The 24,614-nt window shown below is 51.1% G+C and overlaps 1 protein-coding gene across 8 annotated transcripts in view; it reads left to right on the top strand.

Moving 5' to 3' along the window:
• UBTD1 (ubiquitin domain containing 1) overlaps positions 1 to 24,614 on the top strand; it is a 52,583-nt gene that overhangs the window by 25,651 nt on the left and 2,318 nt on the right. For 4 of the 8 annotated variants that reach the window (XM_070560034.1, XM_070560046.1, XM_070560062.1 and 1 more), the window contains one exon: positions 24,234 to 24,461. In XM_070560034.1, the coding sequence (XP_070416135.1) occupies positions 24,234 to 24,461 (228 nt within the window). Of the gene's footprint in view, positions 1 to 22,793; positions 23,096 to 24,061; positions 24,462 to 24,614 lie in introns of those variants that run through there. The other 4 variants (XM_070560042.1, XM_070560067.1, XM_070560054.1 and 1 more) reach the window with 3 other exon arrangements.

Genomic DNA, 24,614 nt, shown 5'->3' with positions numbered 1-24,614 from the left:
CACATGGTGTGAACCCGTGGTGTTGGTTCTAGAAGGTGGGAGAGAGCTGTCAGGCAGGTACAGGGTAGATCTGGGATGGTTGGGCAGATGATTCCAGCTCCTGGGGCTGGGGCAAGGCAGTGGCTGTCCTCTGTCCTTGTACCTTCCAGTTGGGTGTGACTTGATGGGTACCAAAGCTCAGAGTATCGAGAAGTGGAATGACGGAGAGGTGGTGCTGGGTGTGGCAGACCTAGAATTATGGCAGGACTGTTGATCTCTGTGGGTTCCCGAGGCTGACAGAGACACAGCTTCCCTGGGTCCCAGTTCCTCCGTGGGAGGTGGTATCAGTGGTTCTGTCCTCCACCTTCTGGGCCAACTCCCTCCTTGCTTCTCTTATTCTCCCCTTATGCCCCGTGACAGCCAGCAGGCTGCGAGCGAGGGACCTAGAGGGGCTAGAATAAGTGTTTGTGTGCCTTTGGTTTTGCATCCCTGAACCCTTTCTTACCCATGGGAGTCAGGCGTGTAAACTTTCGGGGACCAGGTCTGTCTTCTGCTGCATGTCACTGGCTCAGATGCTGCCTTTCCCTTCTCACCGAAGTGCTCGACCACCCCTGTTCGTGCGTCTTTGTGAGTTCCTCACAGAGTTTTTGCCCTGCCTTGTCCACCCCTTCATCTCGCCTCCTCTCCTGACACTCCTAGGTCTTAGTGGGTTGCCTGGGGGCAGGACTCAGCCCTCCCCATAGGCACTGAGAAAGGTATTTGAGGACGATGGAGACTTACATCCCACTGGTGCTTGGCTCACCTGCGAAAGTGAGTGCATTCATTCACGTGAAGCTACACTGCTGTGCGAAGGGGCTTACTGATACCGTGGCTTAAAGAATGGGAAGTTTATTTTTCTGTCTTACATAATGGCCCTGATGTCCCCGACGTGAACAGATCATGTGAGGGGGGCAGCTCTGCTGCTTGTGGTCATTCTGCGAGCCAGTTCCTTTGGAGTTCTTCCTCCATCACAGGACATTGTTGTCCACATGGTTGAAGCAGGGTTGCCTCTGTACTTGGGTTCCAGCCAGTGGAAGGGAGAAGAGAAGGTGGAGGAGGTATGCCCATTGTCTTTAGGCCCAGGTCCTCTATGGCTCACGCTCCATTGGCAAGAATGTCATCACATGGCCACCCTGAGAAGAGTGTTTCCCTGCCAGTCATTTGCCCGCTCTCTTTGATAACTTGCACACATCCCTCCCTCCTTGGTAAACATCTGTGCACCAGACTCAATGCTACACAAACTAGGTGAACCAGAAGCTGAGTGGGCAGTTCCTTCCTTTTAGCAACTCAGTGTAGCCTGGAGAGGGCAAGTGTGGAGACCAGACGGTCTGTAAATGCCAACATAGAGATTCTCTCGTTCTTGTGTGCTAGCCACTGCAGTTCTAGAGCTCAAAGACCACCGTGGTCTCGATATGCTTGCATCACATGGACTGGAGATGGAAGTGAAGTGCTGGAACAGGTGTGGCTTACGGAATTAGGAGGGCTTCACAGAAAATGTGATGTTTGAGCTGGGCACAGTGGGGTTCAGTTTCAACAGGTCGGGGAGGGGGACCTTCAGGAGAGAAGACCAACAGCAAATGCGTGGAGACTTGGAAGTCCAGGGAGGGAGGGTGGCTTGAGTGTGGTCTGAGCATAGTGGGAGGGAGGGAAAGAGATGTCTACATGGCTCACTCCTTGCTCCATTCTGGCCTTTGCACCTGTCTCCTTGTACCTGCCTTCCCCGGCCACTCTTTCTCAAATGATGCCACTTCTCATCACTTTATTTTGCTGCTTTGTTTTAAGCATAACACATACAAATACCTGGCACATCTCTATTGACTTGGGCATCGTCTGTCTCTCCCACTGGAATCTAGGCTCCATGAGAGCAAGGACTTTGCTTTGTACCATATCTGGCAAATAGCAGGCACTTAAATATTTGTTGAATGAATAAATGAATGAATAGAAATGTGTACTGAAGGTTGTATTTTTGGAAAACCCTGATTTCTATGCTACAGAGTTTAGCTTTTATTATGTAGGTAATAGGGAGCCATGGAAAGTTTTTGAGCAGGGGAGTGACATTGACCGTTAAGAATGTTACAGCAGCAAGAAGATGAGCTGGAGCAGGGAGAGAGTGCCCCTTCCCCGGCCCCAGCCCAGCTCTGCAGCAACATACTCTTCATACCTTTATGCAGTCTGGAAACCTATTCCTGGGCACAGTCATTTTGTTTGGGGCTGAGTAGAGGAATCAGCCCCTGGCAAGTCTTCATCTCCAGAATGGGGTGGATGTGAGCTGACCTCTGCCCTTCTTTATGGGGGCCAGAGAGGGTCTGACAAGCACTCTTGTGCGCTGCTGGTGGAAGTGAAAATTGATGCAGTTTTTCTGGAAAGCAATTTGGCAAAAGGTGCCAGGAACCTTAAAAATATCCCTACCTTTGACCTAGAAATTCCACAACCAGGACTTTATCACAGGGAAACAAGCCAAAGTGTGTGCAGAGCTTTATGTATGAAGACTTCCATCCCAGTGTGAAAAATTAGAAATAATCTACATATATGAATCAAGTACCTCTCAAATCCGTCCCCACTAAGACTCTGTCTGCCACGTGATAGACACCCCATAAAACCTGAGTCCAAGCCCTTATTGTTTCCCCTTTGCTAACGCAGCAGCCTCCTAACGCGTCTTCCTGCCTCCAGTCTAGTCCCCTTAAATCCACCCTGGACACGGATTCCAGAGTGAGCTGTCACAAACGCACATCCTTCTTCTGCTTCTTCTCTCCAGGGGTTCCCCCAGCCCTTAGGGGGTAGCGTCCACACCATTTCACCCGCCTAACGGTCCTCCATGACTTGTCCCTGCCTCCTGTTTTTCCCTTTCTGGCCACCTCCTGCCCTGCATGACACACTCGGCAGCACTGCTTGTGGTTCCCCAAACTCCTCTGCCCTCCGAGCTCTTGCTCCCATTATCTCCTCTGCCTGGCTCCCCGCTGCTCATCCTTAGACTCGGAGCTGACTTCAGGCCCTTCCACTGGCCGGGTGAGACCCCATCTCCGTGTTCCCGTGATTCTGTATAGATCGCAGTCCTTGCATTTGTACCTTGGTTTCTGTTATCTCCTTACTTGTCTGTTTCCCTTACCAGCTCTGACCTTGAGAGCCTGTCGTATTGACTTTGTGTCCCTGTTCCCCAGCACGGGGCTGGTGCATAGGAGAAGCTCAATACACGTTTCTTAAATAAATGAATGGATGAATGGAGAGTGACGCAAGCTTTTTGTTTTGAAGAAAAACATCCTGTACAGTGCCCAGCACATAGTGAGTTCTCAGGGAATATGTATTGAATGATTCTATGTGAAACAAAAACAACAGGATTTTTAAAAGCGTCTTATTTATTCTGATTTTCCTTTATTTCCTGAGTCCACCTCTAGGAGTGGAACCGGGGCACCTGCATTTTTATGGAGTTTCCACAGGGGAATCTGACGAGCAGGAAGGGTTCCAATCAGTGGTCTAGCAGCCGGCATCAGATTAAAATAAAAACAGGACCGAGGTCACACTAATGGCGGCAGTTTGGATTGTACACACCCTCTGATCCCAGCGATCCATGTGTGCATGGGAGGGACTGCCAGAAAGCCCCTCGCCCTGGTATTGCTGGTTCCTGTGGGTGGTAGGATTTGGATGACTTCAGTCTTTTTATATTTTTTATGTGATGTACTTTTTCTCCCTTTAGCATATGTCACCTTTTAAACAACATAAAAGAAAAGCAGGGCAGGTGGGTAGGGGAGGCCTGATTGTGCTTGGCACTGCAGGTCCTGAGGCCAGGCCCTGGCTGCAGCCTTCAGCCGGCTCCCAGGGCTGATTCCAGCATTCAGTCTGGGAGCTGACCCTTTGGCCCTCTCTGAGCATCAGCATCCTGGTGTTCCGAGAAACGGCCCAGTGACCAGGGTCCTTTGAAACTGCCATGGACAATTCCTAGGCCCAGAGCAGGCTGCTTTGTGGTTTCCAGGTCCCCAGGTGAGGAATGTTGATGAGATTTTGGTAAGAATTTGCCATCACAAGGTAGTATCCAAGTGGGCCCAGAATAGAAAACCTGAGCTGGGGTAGGGCCACGACCAGCAGGGGCATTGTGATCCTGGGGGCTGGATATTCAGCCAGCTGGCAGGCGTGAGGAGGGAAGGGGCAGCCCAGTGGGACACTGAGGACTAGAAAGGCAAGACAGTTGGGGAGCAGGGAGCAGGGCACTGACTGGGTTGGGGAAGTAGCACCCTGAAACAGGGTGCCCTCAGTTTGTGATCTCTTGGCTCTGGAGGAAGCAAGCAGCTAGAGTCATCCACGCGAGGATATGCGTTTGCTTGTTTGTTGTTTAACGCCGTCTTCCTCCCAAAAGCCTTCGCAAGTCGTCTTCTCTTTATTTTCCCGTCAAAGTGAGTGCTTTCTATCCTTTGAAGCCCTTGTTCATGCCTCTATGGCCTTCCTCACTTGCTGATTTTGTGTTCTTGTTTTTGGGCACGTCTTGGGCCCTCCCATAGGCAGGGCTGAGTCTCATGCATGTTTGCCGTCCACATGGGCCATATCAGGTCCACGAAAGGTGGCGGTGTGCTTCGAATTTGCTTTCCCAGCTGGAAAGGTGAAGGCCAATGCTAGAGCGGGGACGACTCTGCTCCTGGCCTTGTGGCTGGCTCCTGCCTGGTGCTTCCCTGGGTCACCACGGCGACGAGATGCTCTCTCACAAGCAAATAGCCTCCCCCAAGCAGGGCTGCCAGCCTCAGCAGTTCTTGACCTCCAACTGAAACCGAGAGGATGCCTTTTCCAGCAGCCGGCAGCCAAGCCCATGGGGCTCCCTGCCTGTCCCTTTGGTGGCTATGCTGAAAACAGATACCTCCTGCTGCCCAGGGTTTGCCGCCTCCGCCTCTCCACCCTACAGCCAGAGCCTGTCTGTGTGGATCCATGGCAGGGAGGAGGCTTGGGGCAAAACAGGTGGTCTCCTCCTAGCACACAGCTACCAGCTGCATCCTGTCTGCAAGGGAGCTTTCCCAGGGGCTTGTTTTTTCCTAGGTGTTGGTACCTTGGGAGCCTGTCTTTCTCCTGTGTCCTGGTGCTGGTAGGGTCGGGGGAGGCTGAGGAGCTGCTCCTGCCTGCCAGGCTGGTGGAGCACACCTGAGAGAATGAGGCCTGACCTGTCTGCCCTGCCCCCTGGCAGCCCCCTCCCCCCAAGTCTGACTCAGCTCTTGCTTGACACAGATCTTAAGCTCTCATCAGACTGGTCTCAGGGAGGGCAGGTGATGTGGCCACAGCCCAGCTGCCCCTGCTGGGCCCCAAACAGGCTAGGCCCTGCAGCCTTGTACTTGGGGGAAACCCCGCAGGCAGGGCCAACTGCAGCCTTTCCTGGCCACCCAGCTGTCTGCCTTCCCATGAGGCACAGGCCTAAGGATGGCTCCACCCAGCGGTCAGCTGTTTTCTGTCCTTTGGCAGGTCCTCTCCATTGTCCCCTTTTCCATTCTCACCCTCACCTCTTCCCAGGAGACCTGAGCTCTCACCACCCCCATGTGATCCTCTCTGGTTCCTTCTCTGCACTGGCCTGAGCCCTGGGGCCCCTGAGATAGGGGAGGCTGAGCCCCGTTCTTAGAGCTTGTTTGCGGTGCAACTCCTACAGAGGGGTTCCACCGGGAGCTTTATTGGATCCAGGACAGCTAGAGTCTTTCCTTAGAGGTGCCAGTGGGTAGAAGACACCCAGAGTCCCGGCTGAGCTGTTTCAGCCTTGTCATGACAAGGATCTTTTACTGCCTTTCCCTGTAAGGCTCATAAAGTTTTCTACCAAACCACATTTAAACGGAAGCTTAAGGAACACACACACACACATGCAGTCCTTATTTTTTTAAAAGTCAATACATATACAAATATATATCCTAGAAAGTAAAAGGCCCATCACCACCCTCGTGGTGGAAAGACTGGTGTGTATTCCCCCAGATCTTTTTCCTCAAAGATGCTAACGCTGTCTTTGTAAACTTGGGCTCATTTGGGAAGCATACAGCCTCCAAGGGCCCCCATCTGACATCTGGCAGTTACTCCAGCCCTAGACCTCTGCCCAGAACAGAAATGGCGTCAAGCTCACAGTCCTCCTTGCTCCTCCCACCCCCTACATTGCACAAGTCAGCCTCTAAAGCCCTGTGTTGAAAACCTTTGCTTGGCCAGGATTCCGGCTGTCCCCCACCCCCTTGCAGAGGACTGTGTGAGCAGTGGGGAATTCTTACCTGGATCTACAGATTGGGGACCTCTGGATTTTTCCACCTGTTCTTCCTCCCTCTGGCCATATCTCTCACCTCCTCTGTTCCTGCCCCATCTCCTGGCCTCGAGAAACTGAGTCACAGAGACATCATAGCCTCCCAGGTTGACCAAAACATCTTTTCTGGGCTAGCATTCTGTCAGCTCAGTGTCAACCCCAGTTTCCATATGCTGATCCGAAGCTTTAATTGACAGATATGTCTTAGCATTTCCATTTAAAAAATTATAGTCTAAACGTATTTGGAGAGGAATTCTTTTGCTACCTGGTGGGAAGGTAATAAAAGATCTTTGTCATGACAGGGTTGGGAGTTGCCCTTCAGTCTCCCAGTGGCGGCACAGATGTTTAGAACCAGCGCCTGTTAGCCAGGAGTGGAGGAAACTGAAAAAGAAGAAAGTGGGGCAGTCCTATGGGTGCCGCAGTTAGATCTGATTTAATGACCCCTGCTCACCACACTGCAGACTTGTTCACATGTTTGTGTAGTCCTGACTTTGTCAGTGAAGAGTGAATACCGCTGTTTAGTAGGAGGCCAGCGGGCCAGGGAGCAAGGCACCCCTCAACCGTGCAGGGTCTGGGAGGGCCCCTCGGGCGCAGCCTGTCTTGCTGGGCTGCACTCGCTATCTCAGCCTCGCTCCAGGCCGTGGCTGCTTCTGTACCTGCTGCCTGCAGCACCACCTTCTCCCTCACGCTCCTTCATGGCCCAGCATACGGTTATAGCTCTTCATGAAGCCTCACAGATGTGCTCCCTCCCTCCTTTGCTTCCCCACAGCCTTCTGAATTTCTTTTACGCCACTTCCTGCTCATCTGGTGGTGTACTCATTCATTCATTCATTTGTTCGTTCACCTAATACTGAGGACCTGTTCTGCGTGAGGTGCCAGGTGCCATTGTGATGGAGAGACCAGGGCCCTGCCTTTGAGCGGCTGACGTTCTAATGGGAAGACAGACAGCAGAATGAGTGAGCAAACCACGAGGTTTGTTTGGGACAAACAATTGGGACAGACACTACTTAGGAGAAAAGGGGTACGATGGGGAGTGGGGAAGCCCACTTTGGTTAGGTCAGTGGGGAAGGCTTGAGGAGGTGCTCTTTAAACCTTGAGACACACTTAAGGTAATGAAACGTCATCCTCATCTTCTCAGGCCCCTCGAGTGCCTGGAGGATCTTGAATACAGTGGGTGCTCAGGAATTGTGTTGACATGAATCTGGGCCATGACCCCTTTGTCTGGGCCCCAGCACCCTGGGAGCCAGTAATCATCACCCTCTCCTGCCTTAGGGCTCGATAGCCCCACCTCCAGCTGTCATTTGACCGTGAAGAATTGGGTTACCTTGGGGCTGGGGTGGCAGGGTCCTGTGAACTTGGGTGTGGGCCAGCAGGGCTGCTCCCAGGCCAAGCCCATCCACATCAGGGGCAGGATAGAGAGAGGGAGAGAACAGGGGCTGATGACCTCCAGTCCGCCCGGAGGCTCTGCATGTGACGGTCCTCTCACATCTGGATCCTCCATCAGGGATGCTTCGTCTCTCCTGTCACCACCATTATCCCAGAGGGAAACTGAGGCCCAGAGCTTAGAAGCTACCTCTTCCTTTAGCAGCAGCAGAGGCCAAAGTGGGGCAGATCGCTGTATGCAGGGAGGGAAAGTGGGGAATCTGAAACGCAGGGATGCGGTGTGGCTTGCCCCCTGCCAACTCTCCCAGCCAGCTAGAGCCTGCTTATTTCTGGAGTCCTTGTCACATGGGATCAGCGCTGGAAGTGGCATAGTGATGATCTAGCCCACCTCCAGCCTCTCCCTTTGGCAGATGCATAAATGAGGCCTGGTTGGTCAAGGTGTGGGCTCCCAATATACTTTCCACATATCTCTGCTGTGGCATGAGGCAGTTGGCCTGCTTGTGTGTATGTGTGTGTGTGTGTAGGGGGGTGTCTTTGAATAAAATTTGCATGGGTCATTTATTTATTATGCATTTGTTTATTTTTTTAAATGTGCCACAGGGTAACACATTGCAAGGGTTTCCTAAATTATGCATTCAAGTCTTTCAAAATAGCATGATCATAATGTATCAGAAACCCAAAGGATCACTGTGCATCATTTGTGTGATTCGGCCCCTGGCCCGGATGATGATCTGAGCTCATCTGGCCAGGGACTTGCCCATGCTCCTCTGGCTGTCCACAGTGCCTGGCACTGGTAGATGACTCCCTGAGAGACTGAGTACTTTCCACTTTACAGGGTCCCTGTGGGTGTTGACAGCCTCTCTCCTCCAGGTCTTGCAGCTTTTTTTGCACAGAATTTCGTAGCTCTTCTATGCGTGCACATGTGTGTGTGCATTATTGCACGTGTGGTTTGTCTTGCGGTTTTGTGCAGGGGCTGTGAGTTTTTGGAGGGTGAGGATCTTGCATTAGCTGTCTTTGCCCCTCATGAGTCCCACACAGGTCTTTCCACAGGATGGATTTGAGTTGAGTCCTAGGGCTAGAAGGGGCCCTGGAATTCTTTAGTCCAACTGCCTCATTTTACATATGGGGGCCCACAGGAGGTGCCCCAGGGAGATGACCTGCCCCAGGTCACAGGGCTGAACCAGGCGGTCCTGGGGCTGAGGCATGCAACCTTCCCAGCTGAGTTGGGATCTGCCCTGGAGGTGAAGGGCATCTGTCCCTGAGAGGCTGGGGTGAGCAATGAGGGTGGGAGCCGAAGCTCACTTGTGCCTGGGGAGCCTTGGGTCTCACAGAGCTGTCAGGGAGGTGTGAGGGAGGTGTCGGGAGGCATGGGCCTGTGGGTGCATTGCCCCTCCCCCAGCCACAACAGATCCGCTTTACCTGCCTCATGTGGTAAGTGGGCCATTGACTGTTTTCTTTGAAACAAGGGTTTTTCTGCTTAGAGAAGAGCTCGCCTGACACTGGCTGAGGAGACCCGCTCCTTGTTTGGTTTGGGGGCCTGCCCTTGTGACCTGGCTGGAGGGTGGGGATGTGCTGTGTAGGAGAACGCAGGGGCCTGGCCTCTCCCTGCCCTCCACGCAGACACGGGGCCAACTCCTAGAGGCTGCTCAGCCCCTGTGAGCTCCCTGCCCTCCAGATCCACCTCCTCCTCAGGCGTTGCCAAAGTAAACAGCTCGGAATTAGGTGCCTGGGTGGCCCCAAGGCCCTTCCACACAACCACCCCCTGAGCAGCGCCCCAGGGGGCCACACACAGCCAGCACCTTTGGCCATTTCCACTTCCTCTTCTCCTGAGGGGCTGGTGCTGCCCATCTGGAACCTTCTCTGAGGAATGGGGAGGGACATGGAACTTCCAGGGTTGGGATCACTGCCTCTCCCTCCAGCAATCTGGATCCTGTTACCCTTCTCTAGAGGGGTGAGGAGGTCTTGCTTTTTTTTTTTTAATTTGTTTTTCTTTTTTTACTTGGTATTTCAGAGAAACTTCCAATAACTCAGCTAGGCTGTACACAGAATAGGACTCAGTGATAAATGCTTGTGGATGGAATGAAATTAGACTGAAAGAGGTTCATTGATCAATTTGTCTTAGAAATGCTTCCTGAGCATGTGCTAGACTAGCCTCCGTGTAGTTGGCGCTTATGACCTACCAGGCACTTGACACTCAGGAGAGGCGGTATCTTGTAGGGGTTTCAGAGCCAGCCCGCCACCTAGCCCTGTGACCTTTGGATTCGGTGACTTAATACATATAAGGGGCTTAGAACAGTGTCCAGCATGTGATACGAACTCAATAAATGTTAGCCGTGATTGTTAATGTCATGGTTAATACCACAGTTCTCATCGTAACCCTGTAAGGTAGTGACTATTACTATCCTCATTTTCCAGATGAGGAAACTAAGGCTCTCAGAGGTTAAATAATGTGCCCAAGTCATGCAAGCAAGTGGCAGAGCCAGGGTTCTATCTCGGGTCTGGAATCTGAGGCTTTTGGCAGCCCAACTGTACTGCTTATCCGGCTCCAGGCTAGGGGCCGGGCATTCGGATGCCAACGCTAGTGAGACCAGGTGCTGCCTTGAGGAGCTCGCAGCCTGGCGTGGAGGCCTACACACAAACAGGCATCAGTGAGTGAATTTCCGGAGGCACCATGTGGGTTAGAGTCAAGCCAGGCTGGGTGGGAGGCAGGGCAGGACTGGCAGCAGTGCAGTGCCATACTGCACACAGGACTGGTCGGTAGTGTCGCCAGCTAGGCCTTCCCTCCTGGACTGGAGGCAGAGCTGGTTCTCTGCTTGTCAACTGTGTCGGGGGGAGGGTGGTACCCTCCTCCTTCACCCCCCAGCTCCAGCCACAAGGTTCTTCTCACTGCCCTGGGTAGGTGGCATGTAGGATAGGATCAAGGACAAGCACTGGGCTGGGAGTGAGAGGATCTGAAACCACTCACTGGATTTCTGCCACTGCCCTGGGGTCCCTGAACCTCAGTGTCCTCATCTGTAAAATGAGAGTCATACTTGCCATACAGGGTTGTCGTAAGGATTAAGTGAAATGATGTAAAAACAAACGAACAAAAAAAAACCCCGCTCTTAATAATCCTAAATCTAGTACTTACACAACCAGTAATATTCACTAACATTTTGGAGCTCCTGCTTTGTGCCTCCCACCATACTAGATTATGTGCAGTGTCTCGTTTAATCCTCACAGTAGTCCTGCAAGATGAATATTATTGCCCTCATGTTGTGGATTTGGAAACTGAGGTCCAGAGGCTCAGCTGCCTCGGGTCAGACCTGTGAGAGGGTAGAGGTGAGCATCAGACCCAGGTCCTCTCGGATTCTAAAGCCACCTCTCTATGTCCTAAACCTTCTGAGTTCTCTCCCCCTCCCAGCACCACCCCTGACTAGTAAGTTACTGAACCAGCCACGGGAGGGTGTGGCTGTCCGGGGGCCAAGCCGAGCAAGGCGCTCCTGCCAGGCCAGCCACCCAGACCTGGCAGCTGGTGGTGGGCAGGGATGGAGGGATGGGTTTTACCTGCCCACGGCCCCCGGTTGTGGTCGGAGCAGCAGGCTCCCCTCCCTGTCCGTCTGGCAAATAAGTTTGTCGGCCTGTGAGTCACACAGCGCTGATGAGTCAGGTTTTTCCCTTCTTCTTGCCCAGAGCAGCTGGGGAGGGGGTGGGGGGGGTGGTTCTTAGGAAATAGGACCTCCCTCCCTCTGCTCTCCCACTGGCCCCCTTGCCTTGGAGCTGCACATTTTCTCTCTAGAGGTCTATGGCTCTGCCCTAGAGGAAGAGTCCTTTGTGTCCCCACAGAGAGGCTATCTAGATGCTGGCCACACAAGAGATCAGGCCTCCAAGAAGGGAAGGGCCCTCCTTGTCAGAAAGGAGAGCAAGGTAGCTAGTCCAGGGCTGTCTGACTCCAGAGCCTCTGCTCTTGGCCTCTTGTTTTGGCTGACCCTCTCCTTTCTGCACAGTGGCCCCTAGCTCCGTATCCTCTGGACAGTGCAGCTGGGTTTCCCCAGGCAAAGGGTCCCCTGAGCTATCTGCTTCTTGCCTTATGACCAGTCTGGCTGTGGGCCTTGAAAGAACTGTCCAGATGGTCAGCCTCAGGCAGACCTGGGGTTCTCCCTGAGCACCCCCTTGCCAGGCCCTCTCAGAGGCCTAATTAAACATAGGCCAAGCAGCCAGCCAGGCTGCGCGGCCTAGTTCCAGATCCGTGCTGTTCAGCCCTGGCCACGTATTAGAATCGTTTGGAGAGCTTTTAAACCCCTCTGATGCTGAGGCCATACCCCAGAGCAATTAAATCAGAATCCCTGGTAGGGGACCCCAGGCAACCGTGTTTTTGATACACTTCACTGTGTCGCCTCTCGAGAGCCTACCCTTCAGGAGTTGACAGACAAGTTGCAGGCACAGCACAACACGCAGGGAACATGCACTCGAGGCAGCGTGTGACTCAGGGCTGGTGTGGGATGCTCACACCCTGCAGGGTCAGGGGAGAGGTGCGTGTGGGAAGAGGGCTTCCATCTTACATCCTGATGGATGAAGGTCAGAACCAGGCAGTGCCTGGGAAGGAAACCGGGGAGGACGCTGGCCTGACAGGACTGGTGATTCACGGCTGTAGAGGAGGAAGGGGAAAGAATGAGTCAGGCACATCTGCCTGCGAGGCCTGAGCCTGGCTTTGGAGGAGAACGAACGTGCTCAAATGAGCCATTCTCTGTGGATCCACAAACTGAATGTTTTGCGTCCTGAGCTGTGCCGCATGAAGAAGTGAGTGAGCCTTAAAAAGATGGGGTTCCAGATCTCAGGGATGTCAGGCATCTGTGTGCACTTTGCCCTTGACGAAGGCACTTCTCACAGAAACTCCCAGGAGTATTTCAGCATGTCTGTAAGGCTCATAGAAGAGTGGCATTTGGCAGGTGCGCTTGGAGGGGTTAAGTGCCATGCCCTGGGTCACACAGCATGGGTCACAATGGAAATGGACCCAGGTCTTCTGACTCCAAGTTCACCCCACCTAAGACACAGACCTGAAAGACAAAGACAGTGACTTAGGGCCAGTTGCTGGGGTGTGGACTGTAAACGAACACTAACTTGAAAGAATGTAGAGCCACAAGCAGGGGAGGGGTTCCGGGATCTTTTCTAGCTCCAGCCCCAACAGTTCTAGGCAAACTTGCTGGCATGTTTGCTGTGGATACAGAAGGGTCAGTGCTCAGATCAAGGAAGCAAGAGCCCGGTGGGGCCAGGTGCTGGGCAGACCTTACCTGGGCGGTTAGGTTAGCTGGGAGGAGGGTGAACGGGGGAACGAGATGGTAAGGAATCTGGAGAAACCGTGGGAGGGAATAGGGGTCTTCAGTCTGGAGAAGAGCAAAATGTCAACCCCCTGAAAGAGGCTATGACTTATTCTGTGTTGTTCAGAGGGCAGAGCCAGAGGATCCCAGGTCAAAATAATAATGTTAATAACAACAGGAAAAACAATTTCAATGACAGTAATAAGTGCCTGCTCTGCAGCCAGAACAATGCTGTTGTATGGGTGTGTGTTTCTTGCGATTGAAGAGGCAAGAGCCTGGAGGGGCTTGGTGCTAGGGAGGCTGCACCTGGGGTGTTAGGTTAGTTGATATATATAACCTTGCTTCTATTAGTTAATTTAATATATATGTATATATCCTCAGTCCACTCAGTCTCTAAGAAGTGGGCTGTTACTGCTTTCTGCTTCCCAGAGGAGGAGAGTAGAAAGCTTAAGGCATTACCCAAGGTCACTAATTTATGGTGGAGCTGATGTTCAAAGCCAGGTCTGTCTGACTCCAAAATCTAGACCTTCAGCCTATGTGTTTCCATTCTACTGCATGGTTAGTGCCCAGTGAAGGGTGACTATTAACTTTCTAACCATTTGATCCTCCCAATGAGGAGGGCCTGGTCCCCCGGAGTGTCCACAGAGGCTGGATTGCCACCTGCAGGAGTGTTGTATGGAGTGGGAAGTTGCTCTCCATCACTAAGACCCAAACAAGCCATGTGGAATTAGAGTCTCAAGCTGGTGCCCCAGCTCTCTGTTTCTGTCAAGTGCGCAGGAGACCTGCGCACACAGGTAGACGCGGGTGTCCTGGGAGGGCCCAGCTCTTAGATTCTGCTCTTCCCTAGCGGGAACTGGAAAGTCAAGTGGACTCATCACTCCTCCGCTCTTGCTCCTGATGCACGTTCTGTTGAGGCTTTTCCCATTGGCATATTCATCATCTCTGGGCCGAACTCCTGACGTTTTAATATTCTAGTTATAATTCTGCTTTCCCTGGCAATGGAGTGGTTTGATAGAAAGAATTTGCCTCTCCTCCACACACACACTTGGGCAAGAGCTGTGGGGTTTGAGATAGGTCACTTCACCTCTCAGAGCCTCAGTTTCTCACCTGTAAAATGAAGGGGCTAGGCTAGGTGACTTTAAGGTCACTCCCGCCTTCAGGATTCTGCCCCGTTGGAGTGATGCACCTCTGAGTCAAGTGCTTGAGGCATTTGACACCCAGTGGGAGAGAGTCTTGGGTGTCAGAAGTCAGGCTGTGCCATTTGGCCTCCAGGTACCCGGCTGCCAGGCTGCTGCTGGCCTGGCTTCTCCCTGGGGGACCGTCCTTGACAGCAGGGCTGTGGAAACACGGTGACAGAGATGTCCTGTCTCTCCTCCCTGGAGTCCTAAGGTAGCAAGGGGAGCTGGCCAGATACCGGAGACCTTTCTAGCAACCTCTGGGGAGTTGCTGTTTTATTCTTTAGCCACCATCCTGCCTCTTCTGCCCCAGGAGAAGTGCTGACCCTGTGCTGTGCAGCCGCACGGGGAAGCGAGCATCCATCAAGCCCGCTCTTTGTCCCTGTCAAACTTAACCTCATTTAACCCCTGCATCTTCCTGCACTGTGAGATAGAGACCAAGAGTTCTCTACATCAGGAGTTTTCAAAATCATAGCAACTTTATGAAAAAAAAGGATAGTAACCTTTAATTCTTTTAATTGTGTAATTAAACATTATTGACTTGGCTTGATTACTAATTACCGAACTACTGTCTTTTAAGCACTGGGCAGAGTGGTCTCTGTAATCCTTACAGCAATCCTGCGAGGTGGGAGTTACATCCTCTGTACAGATGGGAACACTGGGGCTTAGAACGATGCAGTCATCCAGCTGTGTGCCCGCGCTCACGGGGGTGGTCGGTAGCCAAAGCAAAGCCTCTACTGTCCGTCTCTGAGCCCATGTGCAAGTGAGCAGCCAGATTGCAGAGAGAGGCTGCACTGCCGTGTCTCTTTACTCCTAATTATCCACAATCCAGGTTACCAGAAAACACGTGTAATCAGAGTTCCCTCCAGAGCTGGCAACTCTGGAACAGGCCAGGACTCTGCTGCCCTTGGGAATAAACACATCAGTCCATGGTGAAGATGGGAATATATTTACTACAAGAAAGGAACAGGCTGTATTTTTGAAAAATTCCTGTGAACTTAAAACAAGGAGAAGTGCCGTCATTTCCCAAACACCTGCTTTTTTAACCCTGCTTGTTGAAGTATAGGATTCTCTCCCAGGCAGCCTCAGAAGAACGGCTGTTGGTTACATGGCAAGTTAGATCCCAGAGGAGACCCTGAGGATTTGGGGGTGCTGTTTGTAGTCGAGATCAGACAGGCCAGTTTCCCATCAGGAAATGGGACAGGGGGACGGCTGGGGGAAGGCAGCCGGTGTCAAGGAGGAGTTGGTCAGTGGCCAGCCCTGGGATGCCACGGTTCACCCTACCCGGCCGCATACGGCTGGGGGCCCTGGGCTGGAGGCACAGAGCAGAGAGCAGATAAAGGCCCTGCTAGTAAATGTGTCTATCGTGTGCAAGCGCCCACTGTCTCTGCAGTTATGTGTGCCCCCTTGTCCACACTCACAACTGCCCAAGCAGGGGTCGCTCTGCGTAGGTTTATTTTTCTTGGCTGCACTTTCATCTCTCCAGTGGCCACGAAGGTTCCAGGCCCTCACTGGGCATGGTTTCTGACGTCTAGCCCCTTATCCTCCAGCAGGGTTCTTCACTGTACACCTCAGAGACTGGTACCTCTGGGACTCTCTCTGCCACCCCTTTCTTCCTCCCTCTCTGCCTTACAGGGATTTCTTCCAGGCAGCGCCATCTGCTCCCGACTGCTCCTCCATCTCTGATCTTGCCTCGCCCCTCTCCAGCTCCTGCCGCTTTTCCTAAACTGCCTGTTCACTTCATTCCCTCACTTTTTGGGCAAACAGTTATTGAGACCTGCTGCATGCCAGCCCCTTCGCCTGTCCCTGAGATCCCAGAGATGGACTGGAGGTGGTCCCAGCTTCAGGGAGACCAACAGACTTATTGCAGAGAACTGTGGTTGCCCCAGGCTGAGTGCCACAACAGAGCCAAATACAGGGCTCCCAGAGGAGCCTCGATTCCTTTAAGTCTGCCCTGGACCACCTGGGACCCAGCGTGCCCCAGGAAGAGATATAGTTTAGGAAGCCTGGCTTGTCACTTAGCAACTGGCCCCACCCCTTTTCCTCCCTGCACCCTGGAGCTGGGCCCTGAGGGAATGAGTGGGGAAGAACGGCCCACATGGGGAGGCCCCAGCCAGCACTTTCTCTTCGAAGGTTACCAAGGCTCTGAGGGTCATCCTGGGCTAAGTCTGACTATAAATACCCCGCTTCCTAAAGGGATTACCTGGGCTCCGTCCCCCTGGCTGTACCCTGCCTAGCTGGGCTCATCCTTCTTCTGGGGCCTGCTGTTCTTTTCCGACCTCTTATCCCCTCTGCCTGGTGCCATACTTCAGCCACATCTCTCCAACCACTGCATCCCAGCTGTGACTTCTGGGGTTGGGGAGGGGAAGGAGAGACTGAGTCTGCATCCTGGCCAAAGGGCCCTCGCAGCCCAGGCTGTTGGGACAAGGGAGGCCCTTATCGCTTCTCCTATTGCCTGGAGCCTCATCTCTCACACCAGCCAGAACAAGCCCAGACTTGTCACATAATCGCTACTTCTGGAGAGGACACTGTTGGCCTCATCCCTGGGGCAGGGGCCTGGGGATGGAGCTTGGTAACGGAGTGTGGAAATAGAGCTTGGGAATTGCGCAGGTATAAATAGGGCTGTCTCCTGGCTTGGATGGACCAACTGTCCTGGGAAATCTCTGGTTCCCTTGGTTGGTCTCAGACTTGGTGTCACATCCCAGTGGCTCAGTTATGCCAGTCCCTGAAGCCACAATAAGGATCTCTTGAGATCTGAGATCAAGAAGTGAAGACCTAACTTCTCTCTCTTGCAGACTTTTCTCTTGCTTCCCCTGCCTGCCCACTGCTGCTCTCAGCTCTGGTTCCTCCACCATCCTCCCCACCCCATTCGCTGTGCGTTTGTCAGTTTCCTTTTCAACTCAGCTGACACTTGCTGAGAACCTGCACTGGGCCGGGCAAGCTGAGGCCCTGGGATATTCGGAGGGGAACAGCCAGGGCCTGTTGTCCTTCAGTGGGTTCTTTTTTTTTTTTGAGCAGCTTTCCGTTTTTTTTAAGATTGGCACCTGAGCTAACATCTGTTGCCAATCTTCTTTTTCTTTTTCTTCCTCTTCTTCTCCCCAAAGCCCCCCAGTACATAGTTGTATACTCTAGTTGTAGGTCCTTCTGGTTGTGCTACGTGGGACACTGCCTCAGCATGGCCTGACGAGCAGTGCCATGTCTGCGCCCAGGATCTGAACCGGCAAAACCCTGGGCCACCAAAGTGGAGTGCACGAACTTAACCACTTGGCCACGGGGCTGGCCCCCTTTCCGTGGGTTCTTGAGAATCCCCTCTTTTGTGTAGTCACTCTGAATTAAGCAGTGTGAATCAAGTGGTGGGAGTACACACACACACGCACGCACACACGCTCATAGACACACGCCAGCTCTAGGCAAATTAGAAAGGACCTTTGGTGTTCTCTCTCCCACTCTTCTTGCGGGGCCCTCCCTTGGGGGTGGTATCACCAGACACCATTCATTATCGAGGCCAAACCACAGCGTCCACCGTCATTATCCTCCCCCAACCCAGACATGGTGTCCTCTTGCTCTCTGTCCTCTTTACTCTCCAAATCTGCTCTCAGCAGCAACTTTGGAGGTGATCCGTTGAACTGACTTAAGGTGTAGATGAGCAGCCGTTTCCACTTCTGTTCTGCTGTGTTTATAAGTGGGGTCCTTCAATCAGAATCATGTCCATACCTCTACTCAGCCCCTGGGACTCTGACTCAGTGAATCTGAGGTGGGGCCTGGGAATCGGCCCTTTTAACCAGCACTCCAGGAGATCCTAATGCAGGTGGTGTTTCGGATAACCCTTCAAGACACCAGCTTTTGCCTCTGTACTCAGAAACATACATTCCCTGCTCCTTCCAACCCTGCCCACCACAATCAGAAACCCGTGATTTCATGGGTGTTTTGGACCTCCCCATGCAGCTGTGTACCTTGACTGCAGAGGGATCTTCTATTGTTTTTTTGAAATCTCTTTTGTCAGCTTCATTAGGATAAGGACCATTTCTGTTACTCTGTCTGTAACCTGGAACTTATCTAGGACAGGTAGAGATGTAAGTAGAAGCCACTAGCTGCTCCTGCTGCCGAAACCAGCAGAACCTGCCCTGGCCCTGGACGGAGGTGCCCGGAGCTGCCAGCAGCTGAAACCCTAGAGGCTCTGGGCCCTGGGCTTTCCGGCTCCCCACCCCCCTCAACCCCCTCACTCGGCTCCCCAAATGCTTCCCAAATACTCTTCCATGGCTGCTCCCCAGAACTTTATGTGCCCTTTTTCCTTGTTAGCAGTTTTTATTGTATTATTCGTATTACTAAAGTAATAAATGCTTGTTGTAGAAAACTTGGAAAATATAAGCAAAAAATATATATATGTCATTGGTAACTGCCCATCAGATATAACTGCTATTAACATTTTGGTGTAAATCCTTTCGTTCTTTTTAATCTATATAATTTTACATACTTTTTTAAGAAACAAAGGTGGGGCACAGAGCACTTGCTGTTCTGAAACCTTTTTTCACTGTCTTGTGGACATTTCCCGTCTTACGGACATTTCCCGTCTTACTCGGCATCCTTCCACCCCTTCTCAGAACGGCTGCTCTGGATGCACAGGCTTTATTTAGCCTTTCTCCTGGGGGTGTGTGCTTAGTTTGTTTCTAGCTTTCCTCTAAAACCATGCTGAGTTAAACAGCTTTGTAGCGAAAACTTCGCCGCACACTTGTGATTATTAGAGTACCTTCTTAGAAACCAAACAGCTGAGCCACAGGGATGCACATTTTTGAGTTTTTTGGTACCATACCAAATGCCTTCCAGAAAGTTTGTACCAATTTTTGCAGCATTTAAGAATGTTCACACCCTTTATACTGCCCAGTAGGGGGTTTTTTTGGTGAGAAAGATTGGCTCTGAGCTAACATCTGTTGCCAATCTTCCTCTTTTTTTTTCTCTCCTCAAAGCCCCAGTACACAGTTGTATATCCTGGTTGTAAGTACTTCTGGCTCTTCTATGTGGGACACCGCCTCGGCATGGCTTGAAGTGGTGCTAGGTCCACACCCAGGGTCCGAACCGGCGAAACCCTGGGCCACCAAAGTAGAGCACAAAAACTTAGCCACTCGGCCAGGGGGCCAGCCCCACATTGTGATTTTTTTTTTGAGTAAATGAAATAAAAAATATTTGTCATCAATTTACTTTTATGTTTGGATTAAAAGCTTCCTTTTCTGTTTTTCTCTGTATCTGTGCCTAAGATTGTAAGCATCAGTGTGTAGGGATCCAGACATTTTGGCATGTCTCTTGTACATGCTTGCCTAGGGCCTGGAGAACTTGGCGGATATTTTTATGTTGTATTTGACTCACTGATGAAGGGAGCCAGCACCTGGCCCACAGGTGCAGCGGCTGCCCCCTGCTGGCTCCAAGGTGCAGTGACCGCTGAGAAGGCCATGGCTGGGCTCCTGCTGCCCTTTTCCCATCAGCCCTTCCCTTCCCGCCACCTTCACTGCATTCTGATATTTTCAGGCTGAAAGGGCCAGCATGGAGGGTGAGGAATTTTTAAACCTCTGCATCCTGGGTGACTGCAGATGCTGTTAATACTTGGAGAGGGGGCCAGCCCGGTGGCGCAGCGGTTAAGTTCGCACGTTCCACTTCGGCGGCCTGGGGGTCACCAGTTCGGATCTCTGGTGCGGACATGGCACCACTTGGCAAGCCATGCTGTGGCAGGCATCCCACATATAAAGTAGAGGAAGATGGGCATGGATGTCAGCTCAGGGCCAGTCTTCCTCAGGAAAAAGAGGAGGATTGGCAGATGTTAGCTCAGAGCTAATCTTCCTCAAAAAAAAAAAAAAATTGGAGAGGCTCACTTGCACTGTGCCCACTGTGGGTGAGCAGTCTGTCTGTGACAGTTAGGAAAGCGTGCTGCTGTCCGTGTGGAGGGGAGGGGACTCTGAAAGGGAGGTTTGCCAGCAAGGTATGCATGACCTCCTGAGATGATGACTTTGAACTATGACACCGCAGGGCTATGTTTATTTTACAGAGAGTGAGATGCACATACACAGTTACACTTCAGGTGTCCTGGGGTCACTAGTCCAGCAACCTCAACTGTGAGGAACAGGGCCAAAACCTGGCCATTTAAGGGTGAGAGGCATCTGAGCAGGAACAACAGATGTCCCGAAGCCTGGTCTCTTTCCTCGTTTGGAAACCTTTTTCTTAGAACCAGATGCTCTCGATTTCCACCGTGCCAGCAAGCTTTCCCAACCCTCAGCGGGTTAGGAGTGGCCCATCAGCTGTTCCTGACCTCTACCCAGAGGAGCAGCAGATAGAGGGAGAACAGCAAAAAGTGATATGTGGCAAAGAGGAAGGAGATGAGAAAACTATAGACATCAGCTTAAGAACTTAAAAAGCCCTGACATCCAGATCATTGAGTGGAGGGGCAGAAGTCCCATACCCCAGAGGGTGTCGCTGCATAATGACTGTGAATCCCGATGGATCAAAGCTCTCATTAGGGAGTCATCAATGCTAAAGGATCAAAGAGAGAAGGAGTCAGAAATTGTGAAGCAGAGCTGCTTCCTTGATCCAGGCAGAAACACCTCCAGGCTAAACTTCCACAAAAAACACGTGGACAAAACTGTGATCTGCTGTTTCTCCAGTGCCTCCTTCCTGTCTTTCACACTTAAGCCTTTGATTGATCTGGTTTTGATTTTTGTGGCCGGTGTGAGGTAGGGATTCTGCTTCATGTTTTCCCATATGGAGAGCCTGTAGTCCCAACACCATTTATCAATAGTCCGTTGTAAAGAAAAGCCCCTGTGTTTCTCCACTGCTGCTCACACAGAATGCTTCCCAAACCAGTTGAATGGGTGTTTTTCCCACACCAAGCAATTCTCCAATCCTCTGTGGACCCCAATTAGTGTCCTACAATTCTGTTCTTTTCTGACACTACCCAGAGTTAGCGCAGACCCCACAGGTTAAGGGCTCAGTCCCACGAGACTGCCCCTCACTTCAGATGCCAGTTGTAAGTTGTGGGTCCCCAGCTTACCCACAGCTTCTGTCCAACTTGGCTACAAGTCAGAGGTTCCCATGACCCACTCCTTGGGTGAGATAATTTGCTAGAGCAGCTCACAGAACCCAGGAAAACAGTTTACTTACTGTTGCCAATTTATTACAAAGGCTGTTTTAAAGGATACAAATGAACAGGCAGATGAAGGGAGACAGAGGGTGAGGTCTGGAAGGATCCTGAGCACAGGAGCTTCTGTCCTCGGACTTGGGGTACACCACTCTCCTGGCACATGATGTGTTCATCAACCTGGATGCTCTCCAAACCCCATACTTTGGGGATTTTATAGAGGCTTCATCACATAGGCATGATCAATTGTTAACTCAATCTCCAGCCCCTTTCCCCTCTTTAGAGAGTGGGGGGTGGGGCTGAAAGTGCCAGGCCTATCACGTCTGGGTCTGTCTGGTGACCAGCCCCCATCCAGGAGCCCACCAAGAGTCACCTCATTAGGACAAAAGACACATGTATCACCGGGAAATTCCCTGGGCTATAGGAGCTCCATATCAGACATTCCCATCGCTCAGGAAATGACAGGGTTTTCAGCGCTCTGTGTCAGGAACTAGGTCAAAGACCAAACCTTAGCAGGAATCGGAGGCAGAGGCCAATATATATTTCCTATTATTTCCCATCCATCTTACACACGCACACACACATGCACACACCCCATCTGCAGAGTTCCTTCTCGCTTCAAGCACATTTCTGTACATCCTGGTTCTATTTCTGGGCTCTGTTCTATTCCATTGGCCCATTTGTCTCCCCGTTCCCGTACTACACTGACTATAGCTTTATAATTAGTATTATTAATGGCAGTGCAAGTTCTCCCACCTTATTCTTCTCTAGGAGTATCTTTGTTCCGTATAAACTTTAGAATCAGCTTGCCATGTTCCTGGAAAAAAAGACTCCCAGTTAGGAATTTTATTGGAATTGCATTAAATTTATAGATCAGGTTAGAGGAAAATGGACATCTTAATCATCACATTGGGCATTGCTTCATCTGCATTCTCCCTGTTGTATCCTTCTGGAAATTCTGATTAAAAATGTTAGACCATCTGAATTTCAATTATTATATTTTTCATTTCTAGAAGTTTTATGTGGTCCTTTTAATTTCTGGTTGGTCATTCTTTATAATCTCTTTTTCCCTGTTCATATTTTTAAGACTCTCTTATTTCTTAAACTCGTCATTTCGTAATCCGTGTCTGATCATTTCCGTATCTGAAGTCTTTGTGAGTCTGTCTCTTTGTCTGCCGATTTTGTTGGCTCTGACTCATGTTGCCTTGTTTCTTTGTATGTTGTGATTTTTTCCTAACTATGACCTTATTGTTTATTTTCCTTGGAACTTTATCTGGGGAATTCTTTGAGGTCTCTCAAGTTGTGTTCCTACAAAGAGGATTTGCATTTCCTCCTGCTAACCCAGGAACACTTTAAATTAAATGTCTGGCTTTAGAGGTTTCTGCCTGCACAGGTGTTAGATTCCATTCTGACCTGAAACCCTCACTCTTGTCACTTAGCTTAAGGTGTGACCTTGGGCAAGTCCTTTAATCTCTTTGCCCCTGTCCCATGTCTATGAGAGAGTGATAACAATGCCTCCACCTAAGGCTATTCTAAGGATGAAATGGGATAATGTACATAGAACTTGCATGGGGTTCCATACACAATGGGTAGGCAGTGAGTGCCATTCTCCTCCCCCAAGGAGCCCCCTCTGCTGCTCTGCCAGTAGGGGCAGGCTGATGGCAGCCCCCAGCCTTCATCCTGCCTCGCCTGTGGGGGTTATAGTGGGAGCAGAGTGCTTTAGGCTTCGATCCTGGGGCTCATTCTGCCTTCAGCTTTGAGGTGACTGAGCTTCCTAAAGCCTTTGACAGATGCTCCTGCCCTCAGTCTTGACCAGTCTTGAGTTGTCTTAGAGGTCACTTGGGACTAGGTAACAAGAAAGGTGACATTTCACAGATGGTTTTCTTCTTCAGATGCTGTGGGAATTTTCTGGCTGGTTATGATTTTTTTAAAAAAAATTCTTTGTAACTGTCTATATGAAAGACATTATGCTTGTTTATAATTTTTAATCCTGAGAATATACATTGACAGTAATATAAGTGTAAAATAAACAGAAAGTTGTATATTGGCATGAAAATGTTTTAAATTCTTTTTGTAACAATGAATATGAAAAAATAAATTTAATAATATGAACTCAACTGTATTGAAAAAAATGGGAAAAAGGAAGCTGAAAGGAAATATGTCAAAGTATCAGCAGTCAGAAATGGTTACTTCTGAATGGTGAAATTCTTTCTCTCTCTCTTGCTCTCTCTCTCTCTTTTTTTTTTTTTTTTACTGAGGAAGATTTGTCCTGAGCTAACATCCATGCCAATCTTCCTCTATTTTTTAGTATGTGGGCTGCCGGCACAGCATGGCCACTAACAGAGCAGTGTAGATCCATGCCTGGGAACTGAACCGAGGCCACCGAAGTGGGACACACTGAATTTAACCACTAGTCCACTGGGGCTGGCCGTGAATGGTGGAATTTTTGAATAATCTTTCTTCCCCAATGGCAGCATGGTACAGACAGCGGTCCGAGGGTTGCCTTGGAAGTCAGAAAGTCTTGGGTTAAATTGGTACCTGTGTGGCCTGAGACAAATGACAAGCTCTCTGTGTCTTAGTTTCCCCATCTGTTGGGTTGTTTTGAGCATGAAATGAATAATGGGCCTAAAGTGCCTCGCCTGCGATCTGGCACAAGCTGGCTCCATAACGGCAGCAGTTATTATTTTTACACATCCATATTCTTTCCAGATTTTTAAAAACTGAACATGTACTTCTTTATAATCAAAGAGTAAAATAGAAACTTAACAGCAGCAACAATAACAAAGGTAGTATATGCTTTGCTGACTGAAGTACTTTATATCCCCAGGGTGGATCTGTGCAGTTTCCAGAGTCTTCCCTGACTCCAAGGAAGGGCCCATAGACCTAAATACTTAGGAGCCACTGCAGTGGGGTGCTGGGCAGGGGAGAGGCTGGAGAGAGGGCGGACTGCAGCCCTGGCTTTAGAGATGCTGAGCCTCTCTCCCCTCTGCCCTGCCCAGGACGCAACGAGCCCCTGAAGAAGGAGCGGCTGAAGTGGAAGAGCGACTACCCCATGACTGATGGGCAGCTGCGGAGCAAACGGGATGAGTTCTGGGACACGGCCCCTGCCTTCGAGGGCCGCAAGGAGATCTGGGACGCCCTCAAGGCTGCTGCCTATGCGGCTGAGGCCAATGACCACGAGCTGGCTCAGGCCATCCTGGATGGAGCCAGCATCACCCTGCCTCATGGTGAGCGGGCAGGGCAGGGGCTTTCTCCCCACTGGAGGGAGGGGGCCATCAGTGCCATTTAGGGCAGAGGAGAGCCCGTGGCCAGCCGACCACACATCAGGCGTTTCTCTCCAAGCTGGTGGGTGGTGGAGGTGGCTGTTCACTTGTTCGTTC

The sequence above is a fragment of the Equus przewalskii genome, chromosome 1, assembly GCF_037783145.1.
Source record: "Equus przewalskii isolate Varuska chromosome 1, EquPr2, whole genome shotgun sequence".
Lineage (NCBI taxonomy): Eukaryota > Metazoa > Chordata > Mammalia > Perissodactyla > Equidae > Equus > Equus przewalskii.
The sequence above is the reverse complement of the archived record's forward strand: the minus strand, read 5'-3'. Positions and strand labels throughout refer to the sequence as shown.